This window comes from Lepidochelys olivacea (assembly GCF_965140295.1).
Source record: "Lepidochelys olivacea isolate rLepOli2 genome assembly, chromosome: 9".
Taxonomy (NCBI): domain Eukaryota; kingdom Metazoa; phylum Chordata; order Testudines; family Cheloniidae; genus Lepidochelys; species Lepidochelys olivacea.
In genome coordinates, this window is record NC_140419.1 from 81,332,284 (window position 1) to 81,352,423 (window position 20,140).

The 20,140-nt window shown below is 42.5% G+C and overlaps 1 protein-coding gene across 5 annotated transcripts in view; it reads left to right on the forward strand.

Moving 5' to 3' along the window:
* Nucleotides 1-20,140, forward strand: part of ARHGEF9 (Cdc42 guanine nucleotide exchange factor 9) — a gene marked incomplete at its 5' end in the record, with an annotated part of 311,752 nt that overhangs the window by 120,293 nt on the left and 171,319 nt on the right. The window contains one exon of one of the 5 annotated variants that reach the window (XM_084638634.1): nucleotides 14,077-14,162. The exons of 2 other annotated variants lie outside the window; for them this stretch is intronic. In XM_084638634.1, the coding sequence (XP_084494760.1) occupies nucleotides 14,133-14,162 (30 nt within the window). Of the gene's footprint in view, nucleotides 1-14,076; nucleotides 14,173-16,274; nucleotides 16,426-20,140 lie in introns of those variants that run through there. 2 more of the 5 variants (XM_084638625.1, XM_084638631.1) reach the window with 2 other exon arrangements.

Sequence of the window (20,140 nt, forward strand, 5' to 3'; positions counted from 1 at the left end):
ATGTTCTGAAATACATTAAGTGGGAAACCTTTTGCTCTTATCCAGTATCTGCCTGTCGTCTCACATTATTACACACAGCGCTGCCCTAATATTACCTAATGTAGTGTGCCATGACATGCAGAAATGGAAGGCATGGAAACAGAAGAACAATGCCCATTCTTGCATTCTTGTGTCCATCATGCTTGGGACTTCTGAAATCTATAGTATAATTCCTGTAGCAACAAAAACAAAACTCCCCAAAAAATCTAAGAGGGATCTCATTACAGATGGAATTAAAGCAATGAGTTCGTGATTATTCTAAAAAGATGAGACTCTAGTTATTTCAGGGGACACAGCAATGAGTACAGGACGCAAATGTAGAATTTGGTGGGAAGAGTACGGGAGGAGGGTTTTAAAAACGTCACAATGGAAAGTGATTTTTAAATACTCCTTAAAATGAAACCAGTTCAATTGAATATAAACCTTTTCCTGTGGACAGAGCTCAATAGAATGTGGCCTTGGTCACTAATTATAACCTTGGAATTTGATGAGGGGTTATGGAATTGAAGAGTTCTAGGAAAATGGCATGTCATAATAGAGGACTCCATTATTCTGGAAAGGACTGTGTTTGTGGTAATGTGCAGCTGCAGGAAGGAGAGGGACTGTGACAGCTGATACATCTCTACCAGGAATACAGCCTGCCCTCCCCATCACATATCTCTGCCTTCCTCTCACCTATTGTGGGGTGACTAGTGACGTTAGCCTTGCCTCTAGGAGCAGTATTTGCTCTGTTAAAATGACAGTGCATAGAGCCAGAGTCAGACACGGCCAGAGTAGCATGGGGATTAGAAGGAGAGAGTCTGTCTTTTTATTGTCCTCATGAGTGATTGCCGAATTTGACACAGGGAATTGGGGAAGGGGATTCCTCTCATTTGCTCATGGCGCAGGCAGTTCTTTCTCTTGAGGAAAAAGGTTTCACAGCTGGGGCTGTTCCCAGCTGTTCCTCTCACTACTCTTTTGCTTGTCAAGCTGCTCACTGGCTATTGCAGCTGATGTCAAACCTGAGCGTGAATGGAGAGGGATTAGAAACCATTACAGTGTGACCAGCCCAGGTGTACTAAGAAATATAAGGTATAAAAATAACTATATAAAACCATTGGCCCATCAATTCCAGCATCCTGCATCTACTGCTTCAGAGGAAGACAAAGCACTTGATGATGTATTTGGCCTGTTGTGCTGAGCTGTATATTGCGGGTGATCTTTCTTTCTTTCCCAAGTCCTATGGGTATCAGACTACACCTTGCAGTATATCATCTGTTTACCCCATCGTAGCCTGCATGGTGACCAGTATTAATGGTTATAACATGATCCTTCCTTTTCCATAACTTGCCATGTGCGCTTTCTGTGCTCTCTCTCTCTCACATGCTCTACACTCTCCAAGTGTTTGGAGTGCCACATTTTGGTGTCTGAATCCTTGTGGTTTGCCATTTAAGCTCGATCCCTTGGCACCATTTCTTTGTATACTGTCTACTAGAGCAAAGTTTCTGGGAGCAAACACACTGTGTGCCAAGCCATGTTTCTAGAGGTTGACGGGAGAAATTACTGTAGAGTGATTCTTTCCCTCTCTCCTCCCTATTTCCCCTGTAAAGTTCAAACCTGCTGGTACTTTCCTGCCTGCCGAGTGTGTCTAGTTGCATCATGTTCTTTGAATTTATACTTGCTTAGGACATGGCTGGGTGAATTAACCTGTGACCATGTTCTTGGAGACAGAACGTTACTCTGGGCTCCAAGGGCCAGATTCTGATCTCAAGTGCACACTGGTGTAAGTGCAGAGCAACTCTAATAATTACAATGGAATTACTTTGGATTTGTACCTATCACCCATGTAACTGAGATTGGAATCTGGACCCCAGCCTCTCTAAATGTTCTTTACTGTATGAAAAGAAACACTAAAAAGAGGCAGCTGAAGCCTTTACTGTCTTATGTTGCAGAGCTCCTTCCCCAGAGAGTAAAATGGTGGTATCAGTGCTAGATCTGAGCCTCAACCACGCATCCTTCAAAACCAATGGAGAGAGACCTCTTAAGTGAGACTGCTAGATGCCTGCATGACTTGCCCTACTGTACCTTCTTAAAGACTACAGTGCTCGTTAAGTCTGAGGCCCATGGGTGTGTGTAGTGAGGTAGAGCTGAGGAGGGGGTAAGGAGTGGTCCTGAAGGTATTATGTCTTTGGCTGTTGGAGTGTCTGTCCCGGAGGGGTGACTACTACTCTCCCCAAAAGGATGCAGTGTCTCTCCATGTTGACGCTGGTCCACCACGTCCTACAGAAGAATAGCCCCATACCTTTTCCCCTTGCCCATCAGTACCCCCTTTGAAATCTCTAGTGCCACTGTCAGCACTAGACAGTCCATATTCTGGTGGCTGATATTCAGCTGCCACTCTGCGTGGGAGTGTAAGGAAAAGGGGAGGCCTCTTCCCCCTCGTTTTCAGCCTGCCCTACCTCCGACCTCTTGCTGCCCCCCGCACCTGGGCAGGGCCAGTCACGCTCTGGCTGCCCTAAGATTCACCTACAAATTTCTTTTCATATTGACTGGCTGAACCCCGGGAATGATGCTGTGAACTGTGGTACCACAGGGCCCATGCACTCTGATCCATAGAGTCTGCACAGAATCTCTCTCCCTGATGCCTCTAACGGAATGGCCTCTCCATGGAAATGGGAGAAGCAGAATATCAGACTAGATGACCAGAATGGTCCTTTCTAGCCTTTAAATCTATGGAGTGGGGTGCCCAATGTCCATGCTTACGTGTAGGTCTCCGTGTGTGTGTGTGTGTACATACCTTCGGACTGCACTTCTTTAAAGCTCTTTCAAGGCCGCAGACTCTCGCTATTAATAAATAAACCAAATGAAATTTAAATAAATGCATTGTAATGTTTGTGCAAACCCTTCTTTGTTAACTTTATTTTTTTAAATAAAGCGGACTGCAAAGAGTTACAAAAGGGATCTCACTAAACTGGGTGACTGGACTACAAAATGGCCAATGAAATTCAGTGTTGCTAAGTGCAAAGTAATGCACATTCAAAAAATAATCCCAACTGTACATACAAAATGTTGGGGTCTAAATTAGCTGTTACCACTCAAGAAAGAGATCTTGGAGTCATCATGGATAGTTCTTTGAAAATATCCACTCAATTTGTAGTAAAAAAAAAAAAGTGAACAGAATATTAGGAATTATTAGAAGATGGACAGATAATGAGACAGAAAATACCATTATGCTACTCTATAAATCAATGGTACCCCACACCTTTAATACTGCATACAGTTCTGGTCACCCCATCTCAAAAAAGTTACGTGGGAATTGGAAAAGATTCAGAAAAGGGAAACAAAACTGATCAGGGGTACGGACCAGCTTCCATATGAGGGAGATTAAAAAGATTGAGACTGTTCAATTTCGAAAAGAGATGAGAAAGGGAGGATATAAAATCATGAATGGTGTGGAGAAAGTGAATAAGGAAGTGTTATTTATCCGATCACATAGCACAAGAATTGTAGGGGTCTCCCAATGAAATGAAGGCAGCAAGTTTAAAACAAACATAAGGATTTCACACAATTCACAGTTAACCTGTGGAACTCATTGCCAAGGAATGTTGTGAACGCCAAAAGTATAACTGGTTCCAAAAAAAAGAATTTGATAAGTTCATGGATGATAGATCCATCAATGGCTATTAGCTGAGGGACACAACGCCATACTGTTAGTGTCCTTAAACCTCAAATTGCCAGAAGCTGGGACTGGACGACAGGGATGGATCACTCCATAATTGCCCTGTTCTGTTAATTTCCTCTGAAGCATCTGGCACTGGCCACTGTCAGAGACAGGATATTGGGTTAGGTGACCATTGGTCTAACCAATATGGCCATTCTTGTGGTCTTAATGTTTTTTTTCTCTAAAATATCCACAAAAATCTCACTGGCTAACCAGAAACTTGGGCATTGCTGGTAACAAATGGGCATACAGAGACGACTTTCCATACTGAGGGGCCTTTCAAAAAAGGTTGTTGGTTCTAAAATGGGGCATTTTTCCTTCACTCCACAAGTTTAATTTGACTGCATGTTATTAACTTTCATCTCTGAAGCAGGGGCCTTAGTAACAGATTGCATTCCTTGGCAACAGGCTTCCATGGTTTAATTAGAGCAGATGTGGGAGTTTTAAAAATGCCACTGTTGGAATAGTTGAAGGATATTAGCAAATCAAATGGGCTGAGGCATGAGTCCTCTTGTCAGTCAGACGGGGGTGGCAAGTCAAAAGAAGTAGTAAACAAGATGCAAGCTGTGACGAATTGGCAGAGGAGGCTTGGCAAAGCAGTTCTGGAAACTTTGCTGCCTTCCTGGGATTCCTGGGGTGTCACTCATCCCTGCTATTCTGTGCCTTGTTTGATTTATGTGGGGAGGGGTAGTAGAACTTAGGGTATGGGGAGAGGGGGAAATTGTCTTCCTACGAATGGGATGATTTATGTAACAAATTACTTATTTGCAAGTTTCCAAAATATTTCTCATTTTTGGCTATGTTTTCACAAAGCTAAGAGTTTTGTCCCCCTTGTCATTTTGCCATTAAAAGCTTTTTCTATCTTCCATCCCAACAACCTCACAATGACCTGGAGGAACTGTTGCTAGGCATACGGCCTACTTAGTCCTTGCTCTTTCAGCCACCATAGGGGCTAGTTGTGTGATGGTTGGGTTTTATGACATGGTCACATAGCCGCTAGGAACTGGACTGAAGTTTCTAGCTTGCCAAACAGCCATCGGATTGTAACCAGTTCAGGTGTCTAATAGAGAATGAGCCCAAACCCAAAGCCTGGATCAAGCTTTGAGGTGGAGAGAGTGCTGGGGTCAGAAGCCAAATCCAGATCAGAATCTCATGTCCGTCCCCTCTGTTGAGCCTAGGCTGAACCAAATTCCCAGATCTAACTACCCTCAAAGTGTGTGTGTAGCTCTCTTATTAATAATAAAGGAGTATACATAATAAAATTGGAAATAATGATAATGCCTGCCAGCAAGTGTGTGTGTGTGTGCACTTGAAACTGATCCAAATCCAGGCGGCAGTGATTAGTGGTTAGAGCAGAGCACTGTGAACCAGGAGGACTTCTGTTCCCATGTCTGCCTCCGGCTAGCTGTGTGACACTAGGCAAGTGAGTGGCACATTCTGTGTTTGTTTCTCCATCTACTTCATTGTGCCAAAAACTGTGTTAGGTGCTTCCTAGAACACAGAGTGACTGGGTTCCTGCCCCAAAGATCTAAGAAATCTCCCTCCCTCCCAGGCATACTGTGAAATGCGTTGAGATGGTTGTATAAATGATGCATTTTTTCCAATGAGATAATCCAGGACCAAATTTGACAAAGTTAGTTCAGGAGGACACTTGTGGCTGTAACTTCTACTGGCAAAGCTTGATAATGATACATAGGACAACTCCTATTAGAAAACCAATTAGCAACTGTAATACAAATAATAAATAATAATACAAATTATCAGTAGAGCCCAAAGGACTGCGGCATTGCTATGGTAATCTGGAGAGGACTGGACCATTACCAAAGAAAACTGAAGAATGTTTTTTAGGGAAGTTGCCTGCTGCTTGGTTCTACAGCGCCGCTGTTTTGTTTATAAAACCAACCTGTAAAATTATGGGCAAGGTTAAATAAAAATCTCCTCCCTATCCTTAATTAACCTATTGATTTTGGTTCCTTTTTGCAGTTCAACAGTGACAATGGTTCTGAGAAAATGGTTCTAGTCCCTAACGTGATGAAGAACACCTGCTCTCTACAGCAATGAAATAACTATGGTGTGAAAGGGCTCTCCAAAGTTTGTTGTCATGCTCCCCTTTGAATGAGACAGTTCAGGTTTGGTATATCAAAAGGGAGGCGTGTTCAGAACCATCAGATTGGCTGCCTGGAATGGATTTTGTAACTTGGGGGGAAGGGGGAGACAAATGGGTGAATTCTACAATAAGAAAACCCACAGGGGAAGCAGTGGCAGGGGGAGGAGAAAAACTTCTTTGGAATGGTCTCCATACTCACTGATTTGTTTGTGACGTTGCTCGCAGGGTGGGACTGTGGGAGTGAAGAAGGAGACCCTTGAAGGCCTATGAGCTGCAAATCTCAAGGGGAATAGTATATTGTGAGAGTGTAATTAGGAAACGACCATGCAAACCATAGAAAAACATCAGAGATGGGCAAAACCCATACTCCTGACCTGACCACTCCTCTTGAACTCTGAGAGAGTTCCAATCCAGAGCTGCATCAACTGGTTGTGTCTTGAACCTGTCTTAAACCAGGAATGCAGACCTGAATACTGCCTTGGGGATACAGATCTGACTGAGCAGCTCGGGAAAATATCTCAGAAATATACAGAGAAAAAACAAGGCACTGACAATTCAGAGCTAGGGAATAAAAATGTCAGACAGAATGGATTGAGGAGGGCATGGTATTAGAAGCTTCAGCCAGACTCTTTGGTGGCTCCAAACATGCTCTTAAAGGAACACTGCTGCAAGCATAAGGACACAGATTTGTTTGTTCTGTTTTAAGTGGCGAGGGCTGATAGTAAATGTCACCTTAGTGATAGCCATGTGTTCTGTTTTGCAATCAGTCTTTCCAGCTGCAAGTAATTAACATCCCCCCTCTCCCAAAATGCCATGCCAGTTTGAACAGGAACATGAGATTAATCTAATAATTATAGCATTTGCACCAGTCACAACTGCTACAGCTAAGGCTATAAAAAAGTTTCCAGTCTAATGTCTTCCCTATCTTTGCATGCTCATAACTGCCTGAAATGTTAGCATTCATTGTGAATGAAGGTTCACATGGGGGTGGGCAAAACACTCCAAACAGAAATTCGTTGTAGCAGGAAAGATTTCACCGTGTTCATAGCATTATCCTGGAGAAGCATGCAGATGCCACCCCCCTGGCAAGCCTGCCATTTATTGAGCATGCCCAGAAAGGCATTTGATATGGCAGCTGCCAGGCGCCTGGTGTGGAAAGCCTGGAGGTGCAGAACAGCTGATTTCCTTGTGAACTATTTCTTAGCCCCTGGGGTTGTGTGATGAAGAAACAACCAAGTGGCAGTTTTCCTGGGAACGATGGTATCCACCCTGAGTGAATAGAGGAGGTCTCTGAATGTCAATATCTCTCCGAACAATTTGCTCATTAATATCGCTCTCGATTGCATTATTTGAAACTAAATTGTGGGAAGGGAGCTGGACCAGTGCGGCGGTGCTAACAGTGACCTGAAGCCCAGTTCCTATACATTTGAAATTGGCTGGCTATGTAGATTTTATTGAGAATGGGCCTTCTATATGGCTTTCCTCCAGAGTACTCTGCATGGCTTGTAGTGATTGGATTGGAATACTGGACACACACTGCCTCCCGGTAACATTTTCCATGGTGTTTTCATAAGCTTGTGGATGCCTGGTTTCAACATGCTTTTTCAAACCTACTGCAGAGTAACCAGGCATAGCATCCACACTAGAAACATAGGTACATGCAGCTTTTTCAGGATTTTTCAAAGAGAGAAATTCCTTGATACCCTCCTGTGACATTAAGAGCAACCCAAAAGCAGAGGGCAACGGATACCCTGATATCTGGTAATGAACTGCAGCTGGCTTACCCAACTCAAGTGAATCCCAATTCTTTAATGTCGTGAAATGTATCTGATAAGTGTCATGCATGGTGTCAATGAAAAGCTCATGACTCACTCGTTATTACTATCATCACATAATGTAGATGCAAAGTTAAGGATGTAAACTGAAATAATACATTCTAAAAATGTGTTTGCCAGCCCACCAGTAGTTCTTTCACCCCAGACAAAGGAATGTGTTTTTTCCACCTGGGAGGTACTGCCAAAGTACTTTAAAAGATGATGAGAATGTATTTACATATACTGTAAACAAGACCCATCCAGCTACAGTGGGGTGGAGACAAACCTCACGCTATCACGGTTGGGGGGAGGAGAGTGACAAGTACATGTTTAATGTTCATGCAATTACACCAGAGGCAGAAACGATATAATTTGCATTTTAGGAGACAAATCCAGCAGGAGAGAGAAGTTTGGTCTGGGTTTTACTTTTCAGAAAATATACTGCAAAGCTTCACTGGTGTATAAAGACACGGGGCTAAACCTCAAGTGATAAGCAGTTGAATCCACTGACTGCATGCAATACTACTATACTATAAAAGTGTATAGAGTGAGGTCTTTCTGAAAGGTAATGGCAGACTGGGGATTAATATCATTGTGAAATGTATGCGTTAAAGCTATAGGAGGAAATATGAATACATAATGATATTATGCTTTAAAGTCTGTGACCAAACAGGCTCCCTCCCAGACAGGGGAGAAGGTAGATATTTACCTGTCTCCTATGTAAATGAAACATGGTGGAATCAAAACAATGGAAGCCCCATTTACTTGCAGGAGGATGAAAGCCCACAGGAAGGGAAAAACAGCATGGGGTCACCCTGCCTCTTGAAAGAAAGTGACTCAACTTTGGAAGATATAAAAAAAGACAGAAACCATCTTTAGCATTCTTCTCTAAGTAGGCACAAGGGAACAGAGTTCTAGCAAGCTGAGAAAGACGGGTTCTTCCACCAAGGGGGGTTTGAAATCTCTGGAAACCAAATATAGGTGAAAAACTTGCTTAGGCAAAGATCTTTCATATAGGAAGACAAGAGAAACCAGCTTGTTGTACTTCTGTGGAAGGTCCTGACTGAGGGACAGTCAGCCATGGCTGGGAAGAAGGAAGATTGGTGAGAGAGACAATCTTGAACAAAGCCTGTACCTTGCTAGATTAAGTTTTAGACTTTTAGCTGAGTTTCCACTTTTTTTCCCCTTGTAACATTTTCTAATTTTATCTCTTATACTTGAATTCACTTAAAATCCTATCTTCTTTTGTTAATTAACATGTTTTATTATTAATATAAACTAACTTAGTGATGTGTTTAAAGGAAAGGGTGTATTTACCTCAGTTAAGTTAATAAGATGTGATACGATTTTGTGTCCTTCAAGGAACAAACCAACCTTATTATCTTTCTGAACTGTCCAGGAGAGGGCTGGATGTTAAAGTGCACAGTTTTGGGAAAATTCGGGACTAGGAGTGTGTTGGGGTCACCTCCAATCAGTAACCACAGCTGGTAGAGACCAGGGAGCATGACTGGTATATTACTGGCAGGTTGCTGGGGTCAAAGTTGCTGGGTCAGAGTCACAATTATACAGAGACAGGGTGTGACCTGCATACTTCTTGCTGACTGTGAACATCTGAGGCAGGGAATTACAGTAGCAAAGCATTTGAGGCACCCAGGGTTACAGGGAAGGCAGTGACTCATCTCCTCACTGGTCTGGATTGCACCCCTGAACTGCGTAACACCTCCTCTGTCTCCTTTTCCTACTTTTCCTTCCTGCAGAAATTCAGAACTCTCTTTCACACAAGCTGAGACTGGTTTTGAACACTATCTTACAGGTAGGTAACAGGAAAGGTGCATTTCCTTGGCAACTGGTTGTATAGTTAGGCATCTTTCTGAGATTTCATCCGTTTTTGGGAGTAACTCTCCATGTGATTCTGGATGGTGTCCAAGAGTCTGGATTCATGTACAGGATGAATCTGATTTGGCACATCCCTAGTTCCCATTGGCTGTTATGAAAAGCAAGTATTAACTTTGATAGCCTTTGATTTACTCCTTCCTAAACCAGCTCAGAGTAAACAAGGTGTAGATAATAGAGCAGTCGGATAGTAACCTTGTTGGCAGGCCTAATCAACAAATGACACGGGGAAAGAGAAAAATCAGGACAATTTCTGCCTGTATCTAACAATCCTCAATGACAAATGCCCTCCTATTCCCCCAGATGCACTGTACTTATTTGGGGTCAGTTGGCTGGGATCTGAGGGCCTAATTCTGCTCTCATTTACATCATGGTGTGAAAATCTGGAGTAACTTCAGTGAAGTCAGTAGTTACCAGAGTAAGTAAAGGCAAGATTTGACCCTGAGAGCTCAGAGATGATTTAAGATTCAACTGAGCGAGTCTCTTTCATTCATCTCACCTTTCCCCCTCTTCCCTGTACATCTCTTTCCTCCTTCCTTCCTCTATTTATTTTTATTTCCCAATATAATAATCATAGGCAATAGCCATGTAGGAAGAGATGCATGAAATACCATAGATACCCCATGGTGCGCAGTGCAGTAATGCATTCCAGAAGAGGGGACATGCTGGGTAGCATGTTCGGTTGGAGGGCTGGCACTGGCATAGCTAAAGCAACCTCTATATTGCTTTAGTATTTGATTTGCAGTCAGATGTTGTTAAGAAAGTACTGTGGCATGCCAATTCTATGATTTAAGATGTGCATGTTCTCTTGAGCCAAGTGTTCAATTTGACAGACCATCCCTTCGCTTGAGTGACATAATCACTGCTTCTAAAGCTCAGATAGTGGCAGTAGTTATTGTCTCTGTAATCATAAAGCTTCCTGGGTACACTAGTAGACAGTCTCATATATTAATCCATATCTTCCCCTTGCCTCCCTCCCACACAAGTCTGGCATCAAGCAGCTTTTCTTGACTGTATTATATAAAGGCTCAAGAAGGACTGAAAGGGCAAAACACTTCAGGCAACCTTACTGAATTGTTTCTGCATTATCTGCTCTGTCCATGACCTTCATTGTCTCTCATATTTGGGGCGTCCATCCAGGCTTTTGAATGGCAGTTTTACAGGATGCCAATTTCTATAAGTAACAAGTACTAGTGAGAATAAGGATGGGTATCAAGTCACCAATACAGGAGTGTCTATGGAAATGAGAGGATGGAACATTAGTGTGGGATTAACTATGGTCGTGGATGTATTAAGCCGGTGAGCATGCCCAGATGTTTCCTGGGACTTGAACACCCAGGAGGAACGGGATGCTTCTGCAGTTACAAATATGCCATGCTTTCTTTCCAACTAACCTGACTCCCAAATGCTTATTAGACGATACAGTATGTTAATTTTCATAAACAGAACAAGAATTATATGTCAGGCCCTTGTTGCTGGTACATGCCAGCGGTCACTGTCTCTGTCTCTGTGTCCTTTCTAAAATGCCTGATCCTGGAGTCCTTTTGTGCAAGGGACACAGAGTCAGTCCATAACTGAAGAGTCACACAGCAAGAGATGACAATGGACCGTGGGGACTTGCAGAGGGAAGGGCCAAGGTTAAAAATAAAGAATATGTGAGTTGCTTTATGTTGTGTACACATCTTGTTACCTTGAAATTATTTCTGTATATGATATGTGTATATATATGTGTGTGTATGTGTATAGGGGCGAGCTCATGAGTTAAGATGGAGTATTACTAAAGCTTGTAGTCTCCACATTCCATACTTCCAAAAATTAGTATAGGCATTAGTATATTGCCCTATAGATCTCTAGGGGGCTGTATTTGGCTCAATGGCTGCAGTCTGCTCATCCCTTACTAGTAAAATGTGTGATGAGGCCTTATCTCCTAGAAAAGAGATTTATTCAGTGTAGTGTTGCTAATGATTTTATTGTGAGTCATATGTTTTGTGTTTTTTTTCTTAAAGCTCTTGATCCTGGAGTCCCGAGATTATGAAATAATCTCAGATTTCATTATAGAAATATAGTTTCTAGCCCTCCATGGTTGCTGAGAAAAGTTCGAAAATGTGACCTGAGTGCACCTTAAAGGCTCCAAAACCAGAAAGCAAAGAAGAAAATGGAAATGTATAATTTTTAAGTCAATGTCAAAATTTTCTGGAGCCTGACTCATAATATTTGAACACTTGGGGTTGACAACACAACAGATCACTTATTAAAGGTGAAATAACTCCCTGTGACTTGGCCCCCTGATTGATATGGATTAGAGGGTTTGTAGGAGAAACAAGAATTAAGCAGGAGGTTTCTGCCTGACAGTTCATCCTTTCCAGGAAAGTTTTTGGAGGCTGGATTTTTCAGATGGGAAACCCTCTTTAACTGAGAGCAACACAGCTGGGTTTCCTGTCACCAGATATGAGAAACGTGGGTAGGATTCCAGAGTTGTGCACAGCTATAAATAGTGCACTTATGATGCTCTCTCTCTCTTTTGTCAGTCACATCCAGAAATAATGATGTCTGTCAGAGTATATATTAAAGATAAGAGGATGAAAGGTGGCTTGATTCAACTAAAGCATGCTAGGTGCAACCCAATTAATACCAAGTTAGTGCATTGCATCCTTCTGCTTCTTCACTCTGCTTTGCTCTGGCTTCATTTAAAAAAAAAAAAATGTAGGACCAGATTCGCTGCTACATCCCAACTATGCAGAGACCTAGGGGACAGTGATAAATAACCACCTGGTGCTGCTTGTTGTTTCCTGAGTCAAGCCTGCCCAAACCATGAGGATCAGACTGAGGGGAGTTCTGTTCTGTCAGGTCCTCTTCCCTGTCAGGTCCTCAACACATCCACTTCTTTCCCTGTGTTGGGATATCTGGCTTTGGGTCTGGCTCTCCTCTAGTAACTTTTTGGTTACCACTGACCTAAGCAGGAATCATGGAATTGGGGAACAAGGGGAAAAGATTTTGATTGTAATTGAAAAGGATGTTTGTTGAAAAACATTTTAGTTATCCCTGACAACAGGAATGGAAATGGAGACCAAGAACTTGAGAATCAAATGCATTTCTTTCATGCATAAGCCTTATGGAAAAACCTGGAGATTTCAAATGAGATGATAAATTTTGTTTGGTTTTTTTGGACCATCCTTCATAAATCAATAGAGAACTGTATCCCTCCCCTAGAATTGTGCACCAAGAGCAAAAAGCAGGGGCCAGCTTTAACTGATACCGTGCTGTCCCCTCCCCTCCCAGTATGCCGCCTCCCATCAGTTTTATCTGTCCCCCTCTGCCTCTGAAGTTTTAATTTTGTCAGCTGGCATGAAAGGGAGTAGAGGGTCCTGAAAGGGGCTGTAGCAGGACTCATGACATCTCATGTTGTTTCTCTGGGCTTTAAGGAAAAAAGAGACCTCCCATTATTATGCCTAATGACAGAAATAATGAAACCCCTATTGTATTTAAATACGTGTCTGTTCCAGAGATGGATTATCCCTCATAGGAGGCAGATTGGCCGAGAGGAATGAGGAACCGGGTAGGGAGTCAGAATTTCTACTTCTGGCCGTGCTGCCGACTCCCTCTGTGGCCTGGGGCGAGTCACTTCTCTCTCTCTGTGCCTCCTCTGACAAATAGGGAGAATGGCATTGACATGCCTGCCACAAAGGGACTTGCTGTGAGGATTCCTTAGCTGTTGCCACAGAAGTGCGCCATATTTTATTGTTTTCTTCCCCGCCCAGTGCCACACTGGCTGACCCAATGTATGTCAATGATAGAAAGTAGTTTGCGCCTCTAAGGGTGCATGATCTCACTGGTGAAGAACTCACCTGGGGTGTCTTTCCCTTTCACCCGTGCAGGGGTCTGTCGTTTCATTCTCCGGGTTAGAAAGCCTGGAAACAGAAAGAGGAGGAGGGAGGGAGATTTAAATAGTCAGAAAGAAGCAGAACCAAAGTGGTTGCGGGAGGTGAGGGGCATCAGCACAGGGGCTTACTCTTGAAAGCCTGACTGGATGGGCAGCTTGGTTCCAGTGTAATGGGGGCTTAGTAGTAATAAGAAGCAAGATCTAACTTACCTCCTTCACAGCTGTCAGCCGAAACCTAAATGAGTATCTCTGAGCACAAATGGATTTGCTGACTCTGCAGATTTGGGAATCCCATAGCGAAGGGGGATGAGGGAGAACTGAGGAGGCAGCGACGAAGAGGTGAGGGGCAAATTATCATAAGTTCCACTGTTTTTATTCCCCCTCATTTCCTCCCCCGCACGTTTCCCGCCCCCATCCCTCCCAATTCCCCCTTGAATGCACACAGTTTTCAAAGAACATGTGGAAAAGAAAAGCAAGAAAAATCCCCCTCTGCCTGTGCTTCAAATAAATAAATAAAATAAAATCCCAGGTAGTGAGGAGGCTGCTATTAACATGCTCTTGACAGGCACGAGACTGCTGGGCTGAGGGAAGTCTGACTGAAGGGTTAGGCTGGGGGAGGGGGGCTTCTCTTTTCCTTTCAGCTCTCTGCAAGTGGTGGGTTGCCCCCCCCCCAATAATAAGGACAGCATCAGAAGCAACATGCAGTGGCTAAGGGATGGCTCAGGAATGGTGAGTTCAGGTAGCTATGTCTTTCTTTTTTCCTCCTATTGCAGTATTTGGAAGGGGAAATAAGCCTCAGTCCTTTCTCCAGACTCCTTCTTTAACTCTCTGTCCTTGAAAATCATTGATCATGCTGTAGCCATTTTAGGGACCCTGCATTACAAAACTGCTGAGCCAAAGAAAAGATTAAAAGAAAGAAAATGAGGTGGCAGAGATTTGGCAGGCTGGGGGAGGCTTTCTGGAGGGGTGCGTGTGTGTGAGGAATATCATTTTCCAGGGGTAGCGTGCTGTGTGTCGGGTGAAACCGCTGGGTGAAAAGAATCACGGAGGGAGATAAGAGAACTGGAAATGGGGGTGTTGGTTGTCAACAACATTGTTGCAAGTGGAACCGATCCGCTCTGTCTCTTCCGTGGCAGATGAGTTGGGGTGTGTGTGTTTTATTTGTTACTAAGCTGTCGCGTTCCTGCTGTCACTTGGATCTGGACTGTAAAACACCCATCTTAAAAGCGGAGGCTTCAGGAAAGCACTTTAAATGATGACAGCCAATTTACAGCTGTTCTTGCTGCTCGTGACTGGAGTGCAGCTTGGTGTTGATTTTTGTTGTTGTTGCGGTTGGGGAAGCCAGGGAAATTCCCCCACCTCAGGCAGGGCTATCTGTTCAATAACTTCTGGACTGAGAGACACAGTTCCCCCTTCCTTCCCTGGATCTCTCTCTCCTATAGAACTGCCTGTGCTTTGTAATATTATTTGCCTGAGCCCTTTCTTGTTACACTAGGCTTTTTAATTTCAGTACAATTTCCCACGGTTGCTAACACCGCTGCATCTCCACTGAGGGTAGCAAATAGGGGAACCGTAGTGTAGTCCGGGTCTGAGCTGGTTTAGCCAACATAGTGCTTAGAGCACAGGGGGTCTCCTGGGAGCTCAGTCTACGTTTTGGCTACCACTGGTGGAGCTGAACTGATCTTAGCAGTGGTGGGGAACGTTTCAGAAGAAGGCCTAGTATAGAAACAGCTGTAGGTTACCCACTGATCCCAGGCCATAGCTTTGAGACCTTTCGTGCAGGTTCCTCCTCCATCTTCCATCCCCTCTGAGAAATTTTATACAAATTTGAGCTCTAGAGGTTTACACTGCTTAAAGACTCTGAGCCCATGATCTAAGCCGAGTGTAGGGGTCTGGGCAGCTGCCCTTATGTCAGACACCATGGTATTTAGTATTTAATGTTTGTCTAGCACCCAGGACCGATTCAGGATTTTGTTTTTTCTTTTAAAAATATCCAGGCTTTTAATTTCTTTCCCTCTCCCACCCCCCCACCCCCAATCCCATCCACCCAAGTGTAATTCTCCAATAATGACATTCTCCCTGCTCCAACTGGTGTCTAAGCAACCGAAGTCACCCCACATGAATTTGCCTATTTACATTTTCAGAGATTATCAAGTTGAAAGAGAGCAGTGGAGAAAGGCCCAATGGCTTTTTTCTCTTTTATTTTACCTCATAGGCAACTACTGTGCTGTGATGGATATGTGTGTGTGCGGGGACTGGGGGAACTTTTCTAATTGCTACAGTCAAGATGAGGTGCTTTCACTCCCTCTTATCAGTTGATCTTTCTATTTGTCATCAGGAAGTGACACTTTATTTTTCACTGATCACTCAAAGCCTCTTTCCCTACAACCCCTGTTTTAAAATCCAAATATGGAAACTGCTAAAGAGCCTATAATATTTTTGTAAACACGGTCTGGGAGATTCTTTTGAAAGTGAAAGTTTAGGCAGATGACCGATTCTGAAACAGATTTGATCCAGGAATGACCGAATACCTCTAATTCCTGCTGGGCGGGGGACAGGAAATGAATCCCAGTGCCATGATTTCTGTAGCTTTTTCAAAAGGTTAACAATCACAAGAGTACTGAAATTATTCTATCTATCATTTGCAAAATGGAACAGGCAATTGATAAATACAAATAAGATTAGCACAGGAGATATTTATGAGCCGTAATGCCGCAGCATGGTGTGAAGGGGTTTACATGGTTTAAGCGATTTAAGAGGTGCCAGTCTTCTCTCAATGTTGAATCAAAGCTCCAGCATTTTGGTAGGGGGCGCTATGATGCTGCAGGTGCTGTCTCTTGGCTGAGCTGTGAAGCTGAGTTCCTGATCACGTGGGCATTAACAACTCTGCACACTACTCCCAAGACAAGGAGTATTAACCCAGATGTCCGGGCCAAATTCCAATCCAAATAGTTATATTTCATCCTACTATTCCTCCCATGGATCCCATTGGGTAAGTTACTTTTTACTTTCTCTCTTTAAACTGTTGGGTCATGTTGCTGTGCTCTGTTGAACAGTTGACATATTCCACCCCAGATGTAGCTGCCCTTCAGTGGAGGCTGAAGTGATCGGAATATATGTAGTCTAGAAAACATCATCAGAAAAGCAGTGCAGAAATGTAAAATGGTCTTATAACTATTACTTCTGGAGTGAGGTTCACTATTGCACTCACAGATGCTAGGCTGCCATAGCCTATGGTATGATAGAAAACCTTAACCTCTCATCCCAATGAAATTAGACCTGTTCTCATGAGCATCCATCAAGCCATCCACAACAGTTCTCACTTGTATAGATTTCATTGTTTTATGAATACTAATGAAAAGAAATCAAGAAAAATATGTATCTGTTACAGCCACTGGGCCAGATTCTGCTCAGTTGCATTGTGTAAAACTGAAATAACGTCATTTATTTATAACATGATACATAAACGCTGCTTTTTACTGTTCTCATCACTAGATCAAGACAAGGAGTTACACGCTTTCTTTTTCAATGCTAGTCACATATCAGAGACACAGATCCATATATTTTACAGTTGGTCACAACTTTTATTCTGGTGGTAGGCTGTTTTTCATTTCTAAACCTGCCACTTAAACCTTGCTATTATTCTGTCATATTAAGTTGCTGGGTTTCTGCCTGTGCTGCTTTCTATTTTTTAAACAATTAATCTTTTGCCAATTACACTCGCTTCCTGTGAGGGTATTTTACACGGTTCCTTGGTAGTGAGTAGGTTGCTAAACTCTGAGAGTATCTGTTTCTAACCCTGCAAGCTGAAACTAACTGACATTGCTAGTGATAAGAATAAATATACACAGTCGATCAGCAATGCAGGTAAGATGATTGTCCGGGTAGGAGTTTCCTCACTCAGAATAGTGATCCATCATGAAAATCAAATGAGCCATTTTAAAGTCATCCACATGATATGATATTTTCTGAAATGCCCCCAAGGTGGATTAAAGAAGTATGGGCTTTTTTCAAGCATTATCTGTATTTATTAAAGAAAATAGAAGCTTGCATCTGTAATATATCTTTGTTTCCTCTTTGAGTCTCATTCTGGGCTCAATCCTGTGCCCATGGAAGGCAATGCCAAGGTTGCCATTGGCTTTACCAGGTTCAGAGTCAGGCCCCTTTAAAGCCGATTATCACAGCAAACCTTATTTTGTGTATTTTTTTTTTAAATCAGTTGTTGATTTTTCACATAATCATTTTTTAAAAAAATCCAAACTCTTGCAAATCAAAGTGGATAAAAATGTGACCTGAAATTAAACAAAAATTAATTACACGAATACAAATGCAAAAGCTAGTGGAGAGGCCACGAGAAGCGCAAATCACCAGCTGAACTTCCGCATAATCTTATCTAACTTGTTTTTCCCCAGTTATCAGTATGTAAATCAAACGGTCCTCCAGGTAGCACAGCTGACTCACACGCCAGCATTTGAATGGGTTCAATGTCAGAGAAAACTGGCTGAGAATCTGGACAATTTTCTTTTTTTAAAAGCTAAAGATCAACTCAGAAGATAAAAACCTCCCAATGCCCATGTGTAGGAGGACAATAGGATTCGTTTGAAGAGGCACTGAGCCCCTCAGCTCGCACTGAGATTAAAGGGAGCTGAGCGCACTCAGCGGCTTGCAGACTCTGGCCCATTGTGATAATATGCACAAAGAGAATTGCGCTGTCCTGCACAGTGGATTGGGGCACTCCGAGAAGGAGAACGCTGCACCCTAACCCAGAGTTTTCATCACTGCTGTATGCTGCACCCTAACCGAGAAGGGCCCTTTCTCCAGGAAGAGAATGGTTATTTCAAGACTATTCCCATTCATCTTGGACTCTGTTGTCACAGAAGACTGACACTTGGGTCAAATGTGCACTGGTTTTCTGTGCTGTTGATTAGAAATTCCTGAAGGATTACGCATGTTTCATAGTGGAATTTTCCCCACACATTATTTATTTACTCAGCATATGTTGGACCATGATGATTTTCCCTCCATACCCATATCCTATACCCTTAAGACAGTTTGGATGTTTCAACGTTAGTCTCCCACTGGTTTTATTCTTATATGAGTGCACAGTAAACACATGGGATAATAAATAGTTGATAATGTAATAAATAATAATCAATACCTGGCATGGGATGAAGGTTGGTCCTGTGACTAAATCATAGGACAGAATCAGGAGACCTGGGTTTTATTCCCATCTGTGTCATAAAGTTGCCATGTGAACTTGGGCAAATCACAATCACTTCACCTCTCTGTCAATTCTCACATCTGTAAAATAGACATAATAATAACTTCCTTACCTCACCAGGGTGATGTGTTGATTCTGTTATTAATATTTGAAAGACACTTTGAGATCCTTGGATGGAAGGTGCCAGAGAAATACAAAGTATTATTTGTATAATATCAAGCAATATGCACCCATTGTGAAACCAAAAGCACCAAGTGGTTGGTCTGTCTGCCTGTCCGTCCATCACTGTAGTATTTGAGCATAGCAGTTGTCTTACTTTGCACTGACATTATATTTACTAAGAATTGATTTGTTTGAATGTAGGGATGCTTAAAAAAAAACTTCTTGAGAAATCTCTGAAATGCTTCACGTTCACATTCTCATCTATTTATGACATTAGCTTCTTCAGCTCCAAATTGTTGCTTTGGTGATCTTCCAGCCTGGCTGTTAGTTTGAACATGACTAATTCTTCCAGTGACTAAGCTGTTAGATAACAAAAAATCATCAAATTGTCTCAGCCTCCAGTAGTTTCCATTGTTATGAAAAGACATCTTGTCTAAAACAAAACAACACAAAAAACAAAACACCTGGCTATTATGTAATGTAGATAATCAATGGAAGGTGCATAGTATTAGAGAATGACCTAAATTGCAAATTTTGGTTCCAGATTATGAAATCCCTAAAATGTGAACATGTTCAGATCCTGGTATCTGACTTGGCCTATTATAGAGAGAGGGGCCAGATGCAAATTCCAGATCCTGGTTCAGGCCCCAGTTCAGCAAAGCACCTAAGTATGTGCTTAAATCCCATTGACCTCAATTAAACATAACACATGCTTAAGTTTAAGCACATGCTCAAGTGCTTTGCTGAAATGAGGCCTCAGATTTTGAACTCCCTCTTCCTCTCCCACAAAATTCAGGACTCAAGCTTCAGACATGTAATGTATATTATATCTAAACTAAATATTACGCTAGGAGAATAGTAAGGTTGCACAGTTAAGAACTCAGAACTCTGGAAATGCCAAAGCTGAGGTTGCATGCATAGTTTAGCTCCACCCCATTTGTGCGTATGCATTACCATACACCTTTCATTATGTAGTCACATACTGTTTTTCAAAGAATCCAACATAATATCAGAGATTTTTTTTCTGCAACCATAGACACGTGTTGCATCTTCTGCATCTGTATACTGGTCCACATCTGCCAGATAGACATAGTGACTTTCAGGCACTTTCTGATAACTCTTGTCATCTCCATGCCTGCCAAAATTTCCCAGTTTACTGTTGCCTCTTTCGTGTCATAAAAATGTCACCTTTGGACTTTGAAGTCCTGTGTGACTGATGAGGGAGGTAATCTTCTGGGATGAGGAGGGTAATCTTTGCTGTAGGTGGACTATTGTACTGCATTATATGGAGGACTAAATCCTGTACAGATTTTACATGGTGCAT